The sequence below is a fragment of the Barbus barbus genome (assembly GCF_936440315.1).
Source record: "Barbus barbus genome assembly, chromosome: 22".
Lineage (NCBI taxonomy): Eukaryota > Metazoa > Chordata > Actinopteri > Cypriniformes > Cyprinidae > Barbus > Barbus barbus.
Genome location: NC_136750.1, coordinates 7,673,829 through 7,689,434, shown reverse-complemented (window position 1 = coordinate 7,689,434; position 15,606 = coordinate 7,673,829). Strand labels below are relative to the sequence as shown.

General features: G+C 36.8%; 1 protein-coding gene across 1 annotated transcript in view; it reads left to right on the top strand.

The window, feature by feature from the left end:
* The window catches only part of LOC306888770 (tropomodulin-2-like), a 32,079-nt gene extending 18,283 nt beyond the window's left edge, over positions 1-13,796 (top strand). The window contains exons 4-10 of the mRNA XM_079447210.1: positions 3,802-3,924; positions 4,918-4,989; positions 5,107-5,237; positions 6,100-6,207; positions 6,542-6,685; positions 7,434-7,578; positions 11,249-13,796. Coding sequence (XP_079303336.1) covers positions 3,802-3,924; positions 4,918-4,989; positions 5,107-5,237; positions 6,100-6,207; positions 6,542-6,685; positions 7,434-7,578; positions 11,249-11,280 — 755 coding nt within the window. The 3' untranslated portion in view covers positions 11,281-13,796. The remainder of the gene's footprint in view (positions 1-3,801; positions 3,925-4,917; positions 4,990-5,106; positions 5,238-6,099; positions 6,208-6,541; positions 6,686-7,433; positions 7,579-11,248) is intronic.
* Positions 13,797-15,606: the final 1,810 nt, after the last annotated feature.

Sequence of the window (15,606 nt, the reverse complement as noted above, 5' to 3'; positions counted from 1 at the left end):
AATTAAGCGCTTAAAACAGAATAGTAAAGCGTTTAAAGTATACAGCGCTTACGGACACAAAAATCAGTGGCCGGAATGTTATAGGCTAATTATAACATAAAAACAGCAATCAGACTGCCTGTGCATTTTAATAATTTATTATCAAAAATACAAACTGTAACAGTTATATGTCAAAAAAAAAAAAACAGTTTTGAATAAAATAAACTAAAATTTGTTCTATAAAATAAATCAAATAAACTTATTAGTAACTTAGGCCTAGTACAAAACAAGGCAAAAAAACAAAACAAATAAATACTGTAGCAAAACGCTGTTTGGTATAAAAATACAGTGGAAAATTTATATAATTTTTATATTGTTCAAAAGGAAAATTAACAAAAACGAACAATTTAATAAATGCACATGGCACATCGCACAACGCCAAAACTTAGAATAAAAAAGAAGGCAAACAAATTAACAGCCTAAGTATTTGATTAAATTGTTTAGAACAACTATATTTAAGACAAAATGTGGAACAAATAATTTAAAGAACACTAATACAAATCAAAAATATCAGAGCAAAGCCGCAAACTGTCATTAAGACGACGGATGAGTCTTGACCTGAAACAACAAATTGCAAACATCAGACTAATTTTTCTAACAGAATAAAAAACAACTTCTGCATTATATAAAAACGAATAAATAAAAATATGTATTTATTTATTTGTATAGCCTACCCGTTATAAAAATACCCGTTTTATTTTTATTTATTTTTTTATTTTTTTTATAGCCTAACGGATAGCAAACAAACACTACAAAAAGGAAATTAAGCCTTTTTAGGGTCGTCCTTCGACTTTTCAAAATGATCCCACACTTAATAGCACATGCAGTGGCCTTTATGGTCTCCAAGGCTGCATTTGTTTAAAATAAAAATAAATAGTGACACATTATTAATTTTAATATTTTAAAATGTAATTTATTCCAAATGTAATGGTAAAGCATAATTTTCAGCAGTCATTAATCCAGTCTTCACGGTCACATGAGCCTTCAGAAATTATTCTAATATGCTTTTTTCAGGATTCTTTGAATACAAAATTCAAAAGAACAGCATTTATGTGATATAGAAATAATTTGTAACATTTGTCTTTACTGTCACTTTTAAAAAAAAATTTAATATTTAATGTATCATTGCTCAAAAAGATTAATTTCTTAAAAAACAAAACCAAACAAAAAACATCTTGCTGATACCAACTTTTTTTTTCCTTTTTTTTTTTTCAACAGTGGTGTAGTGAAGATTAATCCAAAATGTGTTGGTTTATGATCTGGGCTTTTTAAAGAGGCAGTGATTCCAGATAGTAGTACGTATCAACAAGTGAATGCAGAGAAGCTGTGCTGCAGTACGTCACACTTAATAACAGCATCTGTGTAATAACTAAACCCTGTTTGATTGTGTTGACATGAAGAGAACTTACCAATACAGAGTCTCCATTACTACAACGGCAGAGAATTTGCTCATTTCCAGCATGAAGCATGTTTTAATTTGCTTTTGTTAAAATAGTTGAGGGGTGATCTAATCTGCATCATTCGGCCCTGCCGTCTTCACTTCAGTGCATTTTTTTTTTTTAGGTTCCAGTTGCATAAGAACGATTGTACTGCTTTAGCTCTTTTGTTCATTTTAATCACAGTGTCCTGAATGCACTTTGTGTGTTTGGAACATATAAAACTAAGAAATATTTATTTTTAAGAGTTTTAATAAATAATATTTGTAGCTGAAGACTGTGTATGTCACATCCTCTAAAGTCATGGGAATATTCATATATTTATGGCAGATATACTCTATAATTCTCTCTTTAAAACTCAGCAGTCTCTGCTTTCCACATCAGTGGCTCTGCGAATAGTTTTCTCCAAAAAGGTGGGGTTTTTTTTTTTCTGGTTCACATTCATTTTTTGCACTGATAACATGTGTTTGGAATTCAGCCACACCTCAAACACAAAGCCTGTTCTTGTGTCCAGAGCATTGAGAAAAGTCTTAGAACCCTCAGCCTGTTCCTGTTAGGAACTCTAGTGTGCCAAGTTAAAAATTAAACAATAACTTGTGTTGTGCCTAAAAGTACCCTTTAAAATGAAAAGTGGTAAAATTGCTGTAACACACTGCCTCTTTTGGCTTATTTCTTTTCTTTTACTCATTACAGTGTGAGTGTTTCACGTTTCATTACTGAATTGTTTCCAAACCTCACAGGCCTGAGTAACGTACTGCTGCTGTCCAGTGTGGAAAAGGAAGCTGCGTATGAGTATGGCGTAGATAGTTCTGCTGGTTCAGGCCATAGCTCCGGTTTAATCACATCTCTGTGTAATGAGAAGTCACAGCTGCCAGCTGCTATTATAATGGCTGGAAACATTATGTCATACATAAAAGTCTAGAATCATCATGTAACGCCATAGACTCTTAAAGGAATACTTACCGATAAATGAAATGTGCCAAACCCAACATTATTAGAGTTATATAGAGTTCAGCGATGCCTGTTTACTTTTTCAATGGCCTTGTTTCCGGAAGGATTTTTCCCCTTTATTTTCCCAATAGGGATTTTTTTTTTTTTAAGTCAAAGAGTTACAAGCTTCAAGGTGAACCAAAACATTACAAACTTTGATTTGAAGCTAAAAGTGTTTGAAAATTGGACAAAAAGACAGAAGTACAAGACTGGTCATTTTATTGCAAATATTTAAGTATTTTGAGAGTGTAGGAAAACTGACTGCATGTCATTTGCAGTGCCTCAAAGGAGTCGGCCCTGAAGTGTTCTTTTGGCAAGATGTACTTGTTGTGATTCTCTGATTGGTGGTGGAAATTTCTCTGCAAAATCATGGGTAATGTAGTTTTTTTTTTTTTTTTTTAACCAGGAATTTCTCTGATAGAAGAGTAATTTAAAATAATATGCATTTTCGTGTTTAACAAAAGCATTTACCATTGATTAACAACCTTATAGCTCACAGTATGTCTGTCTGTAAAGTTACTGTTCAAAATCAGTTACCTTAGGGAGAAAATTAATGTTTTTTGGAAGAACGAAATGATACATGCTTGGATCAGCATGATGACGGAATGTTCATCTTTAAATGTCTCCCAAAATCCAGCACGAGTTGGAATGTTCCATATTTGCTTCTAATGGGCTGAGTAGTAGCACAAATCTTGATGGACATCAAATAAATGACTTTCCAGGAGTCTTTTATTCTTTGTGAAACATCCAATTAAAATTTTGACATTGAGGCTTTACTGAAACAGAAAAACTGAATGCTTTCAGCAGAACTCTCCCTTCACACTCACTCCGTATGAGAGAGAGGAGTAGTCACATGTCCTGAATAAAGCTGTAGAGTGTGTTGTTCACTGTCCAGAGAGAATGAGCTTGTCACAAGACCAGCATCACATTACCGACCTCATTATCAGCATCACAGAGAGTCCGTTAGCATTGGAGTCTGGATGAGGTCAAGCGGTAAGCGGTTATCATGATGGGCCTGCTGTGCACCATTATCTTTGTGTCGAGTTCATAAACGGCAGCCATTCATACAGCTGGACATAATGTCTGACCACTAACCCTCTCTCGCTGCTGAGGTCTTCAGTAACAATGTAGTCTTTTGACAGTTTTCAATCAAAAGCTTATTTCATCTGTGTCCATTTACTTCCTTTTTGGCCTCGGATTTTCCAGATCAGAATGTCTACCTTGGGTTGTTTTGCCAAGTGTATAGTGTAAATGCAGATATCAGATATGGGTCACTTTTGAAAGATGTAAGTTATGCCATATATGTTACTGATTACTTTGTCTTTTTGTTCTACAGGAAAGGTATGGATTCCCAAAAAGAAACCAATCGAGATCCATCAGGAGGAAGCCACGACCCTTGACCCGGAATTGGAAGAGGCACTTTCTAGCGCTACTGACACAGAACTGCATGACCTGGCAGGTAAAAACAACTACAGAAACTCACAAACAGTGATAATGGTAGCTCAGCAAGAGTCAGAAGGCGCTTTCGCACCAATGGAACCTTTTCATAGTTCCTAGAACTATTGGCGGAACTAGGAACGTATTTAGTTAGGAACTCTGTTTGAGTGAACTAAATTATCTCCTACTTCAGAGTAGGGTCTAAAACAGTTATATTGGAACTACCAGTGACGCACATGTACGCTGATTGGCCAAATGGAAAACCGGTTATCTGCATTTTTAAAAAGCTGTGTAAAAATGTTCACTCCACGAACATGGAAAACAGCGATAACAGCATTTACCTGTTGCCTGCAGCATTGCGTTCTTTTCTCAGCTTCGATTATATTTAGCCCTGCAAGTTGTCATAGGAGATGTAGTCAGATTTATCAGATTAATCAGAGGGGAAGGAAGAAATTAGTTCTTTAGGAACCACCTTGCTGGACAGTTTCAAGAACTGAGTTTAGCACCTAGAGAGAACGCTAATATCACTAGGGTTAGTTTTATTTAAGCCCAAATTAACTGCTCTGTGCTCTCTATTGTTCTAGTGTTTTCTGTTACTCTCTCTGCAATATTTTTCCTCTCCTTGACTCTGGACGCCCACGCTGCATCCATCACAGCTCCAGAATAAAACAGCAAACGCATCCTCTCTCTCTCTAAACAACCTCTTTAAGAGATTGTCCCTGGCTGGTTTCCCTCACTGCATGATTCATTATAACCCTGATAAGCTTTATTCTCTTCATGTGCTGGATGTGTTTTTTTTTGGTCAGCTGTGCCGAAACACAGGAATGTGAAAGTGGCTTCATGCAGTAAAATCTATAGTACCATAGTAAAAATAGTAGTGAAGTGCTGCACATAAGCATTAAACAGTCTTTTTTAATGAACTGTGAATTACTGCACTTTATCATGATGTTTTCATGTGGGCGCTTTTAAATACTTTTTTGTGTATATTGTAACAGTGCTGTGTTGTGATCTGTAGCTATACTTGGAGTGAACACACTGGTGACAAGCACGCAGAGTTATGACGGCACCTGTACAGATGGTTATAACAGTGAGTTTATTATTCTACAAGTTGATTTCATCTTTCAGCAGATATCTTAGTCGTGTCGTCTTCTCATGCATTCGTGACACAGTAGAAGCTCATTTGTGAATGTTGTGTTTGTTGTAGATGTTATTAAGGGAGAAAAGGTAAAGCCAGTTTTTGATGAGCCTCCAAACCCTACAAACGTGGAGGAAACTCTGCAGCGGATAAAGTCCAATGATTCCTCACTGACCGAAGTCAATCTCAACAACATAAAGGTAATGGGATTCAGTTTAGTACACTCAAACCAAGACACTCAATGGCCAAAATAAAAATGCATTTAAGTCATTTTGATATTTATGATGATTAATTTTATATTGCCAACAAATTACTACCAAATACGCTTTAGTCCAAACATTTGATACTGCCTGATATTTGACAATCGGATTTAAAAAAATGACTGGGAATGCAGCAAAAAATTATTTATATATTTTTGAACATTTTGAACAAAAAATCAACTTACGTATTTGAATATTGTGAATTATGTCTGAGTCACTAAATAAATTAGTGACATGTCGCTCTCTTGTACAGACGGCGTGCTTTTCTTGGTTCCACTAAAGCAGAGAATGCTCTATGAAACATTCTCAAATTATGCTGGAGAACTTGATTATCAGGTTTTGTTCTTCTCATTAAATTTAAAGGTGGACACACCAAATAATGCAACAATTCAAATTATGGTGATTTGTGAAACCTTTTCAGTTGTGTTCTCATATGTAGTTGTCTCAGACCTTGGACTCTTTTGTTATTTGATTAAATAACAAATACTCAATATCTGCTATGAAATTACTGAAATTATTCAGTAAACAGACATACAGTACAAACCAGAACTAGAATACATTTTTTTCCTGAAATCTCCCAACCCAACATTTTTACTTTTGAATGTTTAAATTATGGCGTATTTTGGATATCTGTTTTTGTCTTTCACTGAGAGCTATGTTATTTCTTATAAATTCATATGACCTAAAATAGAGGCTGTCATAAAATCAGGATGAAGACCATGGCAATGAATTTAGTGACATAAAGGAGCTGTGTAATTGTCCAAAAAAAAATCTGTAATGTTGTTCTTCTCTTTTCTTCTAGAACATTCCAATCCCGACTCTAAAGGACTTTGCAAAAGCCATGGAGAGGAACACTCATGTGAAGAAGTTCAGTCTGGCTGCCACCAGAAGCAATGACCCTGTTGCCGTGGTGAGGGACATGATTCACTTCAGATGTCCATGTGTTCGGGGATGAGATTGGACAAATGCTATCTTTAGGGATGAGCCTCCACATTTGTGCTTTTTGTAAAAAAAAAAAGAAGAAATTAATCTCTTGTAAACTCTTGAATCATGGACCTACAGTGAACTGATTGTTCTATGTCAAGTACTTTGCATGCTGTTTTTGTTAAATGTGTTTATCACTAAAAGTATGGTTATCACTAAAAGTGAAAAGAAGCTTGAAGCACAAAAGCTAAGATAAACATGGAAGAGATCTCCCTTGACACCTTGTTAAAGCTATGTGTGTTTCTCTGTGTTCACTGCAGGCCTTCTCAGACATGATACGAGAGAATAAGACTCTGAAAAGTTTGAATCTGGAGTCTAATTTTATCACAGGCACAGGAGTTAAGGCTCTGGTAGAAGCTCTGCGGGACAATGACACGCTTACAGAGATCAAGATTGACAACCAGGTACCGCGCACAAATTCAACCACATGCTCTTCTAAAAGCATCAAGCTTTTTTTTTTTTTTTTCCTTTGTAGTCTGTCACAGACTGGTGCTACCAGTTTGGTCTGCTCTGGTGATTATAGTTTAGGTGGTTTTAACTTCGATACACAACTCGAATCCGGTGCGACTGTAGGTTGTTGGAGATCAATTTGCCACATTAATATCGAAATCATCTGACGCTGCTAATAAATGATTATTGTAAGGCTTATATATATATATATATATATATATATATATATATATATATATATATAAGTATATAAAGTAGCTTTAGAAATAAATATTTTGATTCACCATAGAATATATTGCACAAACTTTTTGGCAACAGTGTGGTCATAACATTATTTTCAGAAGCTCCGTCAGAAGTGGCATTTAGGTATATTCACAAAGACTGTTCACAGGAAGCATGAATACATTACACTGCAATTAGAATTGCATAATTAATGCAATAACATTTAATGGGTTTTTTAAATGCTTGTGTTAGTAGACCACTGCATAAATGGGTCTTAATTCATTTATTTGATCAATGTTGTTACATACATTATAAGTATAATGAATTATGCTGCATCTATTCTTGTACATATTTGTTGAAATGTACACTATGCAAATTGAATTCAAATGTTACTCGTAGTGAAATGTCTATGTTTGTGGGCTTATGTAAGCATGTGTAATAGAGATGTTTCCGGTGTGTGTGTGTGTTTTCTGCTCTCAGCGGCAGCAGCTCGGTACATCGACAGAGATTGAGATTGCTAAAATGCTGGAGCAGAATACAAGCATCGTGAAGTTTGGGTACCACTTCACCCAGCAGGGTCCCAGATCCCGCGCCGCTGCCGCAATCACAAAAAACAACGACCTGGGTGAGAACATGACCTAATGCACGTATGCTCTGATTGACAGAAACAGGCTAGTACAGGCCCTCTCGTGTGTTTGGTATTCACTATTTTTGACCTAAGGAAGACATACAAAAGAAAGACACACACATTTTGATACACATTTAAAATACGTCATTAACAACTAGTTCTTCAGTTTGGTTCTAGGGTATAATGATTAACTCGACTCAAGATGTGATGATTTACGATTTTTTTTTTACAAAATGAGATAAAAAAAATTATAACCACTGCATTTGAATCAAGATCCAAACAAAGATGCTGCATATATGCAGCATGAGCAGTTTTTGTTTTAAATTATATTTTATAATTTTCGAAATTTGAAGCAAAACCAAGGATGGTCTAATTTTAGCTTTGTGAAACTATACTACATAAAACATCTGAATGAAACAAAAACAGCAGACGGGCTGAATGAAAACGCAAATTCACTCTCTGACAACAGGTGGCGCTTATGAACAGTAGCGATGTAGCATTTCCTTGCTAACATCTGTGAACAAAGCGCCACTGTTCTTATAAATACTACTTTAATAGGCATTATACTGAGGCATGATGAAAAGAAAATACCAATACAGGTTCTTTCAGTTCCTTCAGTTTCCCCACCCCCAAGTGTATCGCAATTCGTTGAATCGTCAAATATTTGTATTGATTTTCAGTCGGCTTTGGGTGCATCATTACATTCCTATTTGGTTCTGTTCACACTGAGTAAAATTTCTACAAATGCTGTTGTCACTACCTGAATTTTTTAGGAGTTAATTTGGTTGTAGAATGCGGTTGTCACACCTGTAAATTATTGAACTGTGTGTGTACAGAACCAGATTAAGCACTAAAAGTGTTAGCGCACATTATTTCACATGCAATGTTGTTAGTCATAACAGAGCTTGTTTACATATGGAATTTTTAAAGGTACAGTAGCAAAAACACTTGTATTTTTAGTTTCAGCTAGACAATAAAAATAGAAATTATAAGTGGACTTCAGAAGAAAAAGCTGGTACAAAAGTGTAGAACAAGGTCTTTTAAAATGCCATTTTATTAATGAGACTTTCTTTTCCTTTCTGTCTTTCATCAATGAAGTCTGGATCTATCTCCTGTTTGCCAGTCTTATGTTACCACACACACACAGTGTGCTTTACATGTGTGTGAGGTGATGTCATGTGTCAAGCTCTATTCCAGTGTCTTTAGGTATTATGTGTGAGAGCACGGGTTTGACATTTAACTTTTGGCATGAATGCTAACAGCACATTTTAAAAGGTGATGTGTGTTTTGTTAAAGACTGTTTGACTCACCTGTACATTGGACAGGTTATACGGGGTGTGATAAGTTATCAGATCCACACTGTTGTGAATTCAGACCTTATATAGAAGTGAACTAGTCAACACTGATTAACCAAACACGATCCACAACTGGAAATGCACACCCAAGCACAAAAACACTAACATGCTACAGAGCGGTAGTCTTAATGTAGGTGGTCTTTTGACTTTCGCCATAAAGTCCGGTCCACTTTGCTGCTTGTTCTGTCTTAGAACTGCCAACTTAAGCCCAATTTATACTTCTGCGTTGGACTTACGCCGTAGCCTCTACGCCGTAAGCTGTGCGTTGGTTTTCATTTATACTTCTGCGTCGTCGTCCGCATCGATGTGCAGTACACATGCGGACCGCTAGGATGCAGTGTCCATGGGCATGTTGCTGGTGTAACCCGCAGTACCACGGCAAAAGCCAAAGAAGAAGCGGCTCGTCGGAGAAGCCGTGACGGCGGCATACAAATATCAAATCATTACGTTAAATCATTATTTAAAACTACAAAAAGGGGACAACAATGGAACAGGAGAAGATGGCATTCTTTCAGTCTCCACAAGGACGTGTACCACGGCAGATCAACACTATTTGTCGCGGACAACTACTGATGTATAATGCTATGTACTATAATAAACGATAAGACACTTGTTCTTTGCTTTGTTTTACTTTAAATAAGGTGTAACATTAAACTATATTACAGTGCTCATAAACGCACACAAAACTCAAGTACATACGGCGGGAGGGGTTCTAGCAGACCAATCACAGCGCTTGCGGTCCGCGTAGAATTGACGCGCTGTTAGATTTTTGGGGAGGTGCACGTCGGTTACGGCGCAGGCCTGTGCGTCTCTGCGTAGGCTACAGCGTAGGTTCGACACAGAAGTATAAATTGGGCTTTAGAAAGAACCCTGCAGAAATTAGCATAAAATATGTGTAGAATTTCTGTCCGAAAGTGAATAGCTTACTAATATGGATTGGAAATCTCAAAACACTTAATGCCACAATTAGTTGCAAGTTGTACGTGTTTGATTTTATAAAATCCTACTCATTAGCATTATTCGTTAAAGAATCAGGAAGGACTGAATGTTTGTGATTCACAAAAAAACAACAAACTTAATAAATAAGTCACTTCTGTTTGCTGCGCTGCTGAACAAGTATTTCAACAAACGAGGTCAGAGTATTTTAATATGGTGTTCGGTCCACGTTGGCATGTGCAAATACCTGTTAAAAAAAGTTGTTTTTTGTTTTGTTTTTAAATACATTAAACTGGTTCTGAAGTTCTACCGTCTCTTCCAACTAAGCTAAGAATGAATATCTAGTTTACTACTTCTATGCATTTTAAGCTAACCATACAAATCTAGTGATTAGGCCGCCTATCAGCCTAGTACCTTCAAAATAAAACTTTGTTTTTCTTCAGGCTGATTAAAAACCTAATTGGATCTGAGATAGACTAGATGGACCATTGTCATTTTACAAATGAGTCAGCCTAGCAATTCCACTGGCTAAAACATCTTTTAATTTGTTCTCAGTTCAGTGCCTGATTAGAAAACCTAACAATTTCACATATATGTAGCATTAAAGGTATGGTTCACCCCCCAAAAATAAAAACCTGTCATTTACTCACCCTGTTATTCAAAACCTGTATGACCTACTTTCTTCTGCGGAATTATAGATATTATAAGATATTTTGAGAAATTACTTTTTTTGGCTATGCAAGAAAGTCTATGGGCACAAAACTGTTCTTTTACGCTAGTACTATTATACTACCAGCATTCTTCGAAATATTTTCATGCAAGTCATACAAGTTTGGAACGACACGAGGGCAAGTGAATGATGACAATTTTCATTTTTGGTTGATCTATAACCATTAAATAAATCAATGTAAATATGACTATAAATGCCATTTAAATTATGCTGCATAGTAAACAAACAAAGCTATACTTTGTGAAATTAAATATTTCTCTTTACCTGCTCAGCATCCTGCTTTGCTGTTTCCAACTAGCTTCTTAAATCTCATATTACCTTTAATCATCAAGAACATGCAAATAATAAAATGTGAAACAAACTTGATATCAGCTGTTCTATAATACAGTAGGCTAAGCTATTGTACTGTGACAGAAACGGACCCATTTGTGCAGGGGGACCTGATTGTTCATGACAGAACAAGTTTTGGCTGAATTTATAATTGTGTGTATAGCTTTGTAACAGGATGAAGGATTGACTAACACTGATTTATTAAGCGTCTTAAATGAGCAGATCTCATTAAAGGTTCTTGTAGCTCTCAGCATGCTCTAACGGCGTGAATGCTGTGAATGTATCAGATTACTAACACGTCTCTGTTTTCTTTCAGTGCGGCTGAGGCGAGTAGAGAGGGATGCGTAGAACATATTCTCCTCTCTCTCTCTCTCTCTCTCTCACACAAGCTCATCAGACTCTTGTGCCAAACCCTCTGAGGGAGCCGCTTCACCTGAAGAAGGGACACAACTGGATACTTTGCCTCCCTAATGTTAATACTCAATGATCTTTTTATGTTTTATTATTGTTGTTGTTGTTAATTGTTGTTTGTTTTTACAGCTGCAACTTTTTTTTTTTGCTTGTGTAAAACCTGTTCTTCTCTTTTAAAAGTTAAAAGTAAAAGTTCTTTGAAACGAAACTAAACAGGTTGCAACGGTTACACACATGCACTCGAGCGCTATAGTGATCTCTTCATGGCTGGATCAGAACCTGTCGCCCACATTCACTCTGAACAAATCTAGACTCAACTGGACTGGATCTGCTGTGTTCCCTGCTTAATGTGAGCTAAATCTAGATTTGCGGAGTCTGGGTTTGGAGCACATGTTTGAAAAGAGTTAGCCAATGAGAGCCACGCTGTTTGTAGCGGACACTCCTTATTAAAAGTCCTCTATACTCTCGCTGTTAACTTCACCGTGAGTGTGTGAGGAGATTGTGCGGTTGTAGTTTTATCAGCGTGGGTTGTGTGTGGATATCTTTGGGCAGCTGGGTCGTCTCAAAAACTCTCAGCTTTCACACAGCACCTCGGTTTTCCTGCCGATTGAGACAATTCATATTGTAAAATTCACCTCTATTCCCGAAACACACCAGCTGATACTGTGTCTGAAGAATTACAGTGCTAATTTAAGATCAGAGCCCCATTTTCTTCAAAAGTGTTTGAAAATGGAAAAATTTGTTCTAGATCAGCCCTAATGACAACCTTGGGTATGTAAATGAAGGTCAAAGATTGACAGGTTTCACTTAGGACTTAAAAACTTGAGGTTTATTTCCACAAAGCAGTGCACTAAGGGATATTTTCTTTTTTTTCTTCTTTTTTTGAACACAGGAAGTGAGCATTTATGTAATTTAGTTGTTAGTTATAGATTTAGATGAAAGTATCTTTCCTGTAGATAAATCTGAAATGGCTTTTCTAATACCATGCCAAAGACTAACATCTAAATACTCTAATTTTCAGGACTCTAGCTGAGGTCAGACAGGAAATAGATTTGGATTTTAATTTTTTTTGTTTATTAAAGGTATAATTCACCCTAAAAGAAAATGCTAAATTTCTTACCCTAAATTGTTCCAAAGTTGTATTCTGTTATTTTTTTTTTATATATAGAACGCAAAAGGTTCGTTTTTAAAGTATTTTCGCATATGGTAACCACAGCTGTCAAACACCTTATCTGTTATGAAGACTACGGTAGTTTTGTATGGGGGTTAGGACAAAATTTAAATAGTTCACTGTTATTACAACAACCAATCGCCAAATGGTTTGGAATGTAATGCACAAATTTTATTCGAAAAATTCCCATTCCAAAAATAAATAACCAGATATGGGTTTGGAACAACATGAGGGTGAGTAAATGGCAAAACGTTCAAGTTGTGGTGGGTTATTCCTTTAGTTTATTTAGTAGAATAATTTTGAAGCACATGTTCTGTGCTAAAGAGGAAATTAGGGAACTAGTTGAATGAGAGCGAGAGGGATGAGTAAAGTTTAATCTTAAATAGCAACCAATTCTGTGAGCATTTAGTGGTCCTGGTGCAGCCAGAGCCCCGAACATGCATGTACGTATGTGATCGCATGCATGTTTGCAATGTAAAGCTTTATCTTTTCACTAAAGCGAACTAACATGCTTTCGTAACACCAGTGTAAAATACTGAATTAACCTTTATACCGCTTGCCATTCTCTGTGAGCTTGTACGTCCTACGAGGTTCATTTATTGTGGTATATAATGTAGAGCACCGATGCTTTGGCACGTTTTTGAGCAAGGTGGTGAAGCCACCCAATGGACCTTCAGCACAAATGTACGGCATCTCGGGCGAAGCAGTCTGAGCATGATAATATATGGATTATATAGCTGGATTACACAGGGGAACATGTTGTACACCTGCTTTAAATACAAAAGCTTGGACCAAGTTTGAAGTTTTCCTTTTCTCACCTTGTCGTTAAGCTTCATTGTTTTGTACTGTTCTGTTTTGTAAGAGCCTTGTGTATCAATTGACTTTGAGTTTGTTTGTCTTTTATCTTTCTTTGTGAACAAATGCTGAATTGTGTGTATGAAATCTTTTTTTCAGGTTATGGTTCATGTTTCATTCCATCTTTGTTTGATTATGGGTTAAAGGTTCATGCTTTGCTGAAAGCTTGTGCTCATAAGAAAGAGCTCTGCAATCTTACCAGGACTTCATTTGAAATATCCATCTCAAATCCTCTTCAGAAGATTCCACACATATATAGATATACATATAAATATCATGTACCGTAAACGCCTCTTATATTGCTGCAATTTTGTATGTTCATACATGTCTGGATTCCAGAAGAGGAACTCTTGCTATGTACTGTTAATAACACACAACTCTGTAAAGTATCAGACATCCTCAATAAAATGTATGTTTTTACAGATTGGTCAGTTCGTTTTCTTTCTCTAACTCTGCTGTGAGATCCTAGGAGTTGACAACTGAACGTGAAACACAACTTTTTTTAAACACAATCTATTTTTGTATGAATTGCCCCATAGTCATTTGTTTAAAGAGCGATTGGCATATATCCCAGTTTCAGTGCTTATTGTCTCTAACTGATTAGTCACAATGACTACCTGAGAGCATGCTGTTTGTTCAATAAGGACTAATGACAATAAGGACTAATGACACTGGAGTCACTACTGGGAATATTTAATAGCAATAAAAACAAATACAGTATCTCACAGAAGTACACCCCTCACATTTTTATAAATATTTTCTGTTTATGTGACAACACTGAAGAAATGACACTTTGCTACAATGTAAAGTAGTGAGTGTACAGCTTGTATAACAGTGTAAATTTGCTGTCCCTTCAAAATAATTCACCACACAGCCATTAATGTCTAAACCGCTGGCCACAAAAGTGAGTACACCCATAAGTGAAAATGTCCAAATTGAGCCCAATTAGCCATTTTCTCTCGCCATGGTCGACCAAAGTTGAGTGCACGTACTCAGCGTCATATCCAGAGGTTGTGTTTGGGAAATGGACGTATGAGTGCTGCCAGCATTGCTGCAGAGGTTGAAGGGGAGGGGGGTCAGCATGTCAGTGCTCAGACCATACGCCGCACACTGCATCAAATTGGTCTGCATGGCTGTCATCCCAGAAGGAAGCCTCTTCTAAAGATGATGCACAAGAAAGCCTGCAAACAATTTGCTGAAGACAAGCAGACTAAGGACATGGATTACCGGAACCATGTCCTGTGGTCTGATGAGACCAAGATAAACTTATTTGGTTCAGATGGTGTCAAGCGTGTGTGGTGGCAACCAGGTGAGGAGTACAAAGACAAGTGTGTCTTGCTTACAGTCAAGCATGGTGGTGGGAATGTCATGGTCTGGGGCTGCATGAGTGCTGCTGGCACTAGGGAGCTACAGTTCATTGAACCATGAATGCCAACATGTACTGTGACATACTGAAGCAGAGACTGGGCCGCAGGGCAGTATTCCAACATGATAACGACCCCAAACACACCTCCAAGACGACCACTGCCTTGCTAAAGAAGCTGAGGGTAAAGGTGATGGACTGGCCAAGCATGTCTCCAGACCTAAACCCTATTAAGCATCTGTGGGGTATCTTCAAACGGAAGGTGGAGGAGCGCAAGGTCTCTAACGTTCACCAGCTCTGTGATGTCGTCATGGAGGAGCGGAAGAGGACTCGAGTGGCAACCTGTGAAGCTCTGGTGAACTCCATGCCAGAGAGGGTTAAGGCAGTGCTGGAAAATAATGGTGGCCACACAAAATATTTAGACTTTGGGCCCAATTTGGACAATTTCACTTAGGGGTGTACTCACTTTTGTGGCCAGCGGTTTAGACATGAATGGCTGTGTGTTCTTCAGTGTTGTCACATGAAAAGATATATTAAAATATTCACAAAAATGTGAGGGGTGTACTCACTTCTGTGAGATACTGTACTTGCCAGAGTTACTATAAAATATTAATATTTATTATAAGATACTCAGAACAATTACAGTGGTGACCACTGAAACATATTTTATAATACTAATTTTATTGCTTATTATTCAGTATTTTTAATAACTAGACATTAATAATAGTTGGCTGATTGAGAATTGGGACTTGTTGTGGTAAAAAGTATCAATAAAAATTTATAATATTTTTCAAAAAAGGGGGATCACACAACATGCATGTTATTTTTTAAATTTATTTAGTACTGACCTGAATAAGATACCTTAGTACAGCCT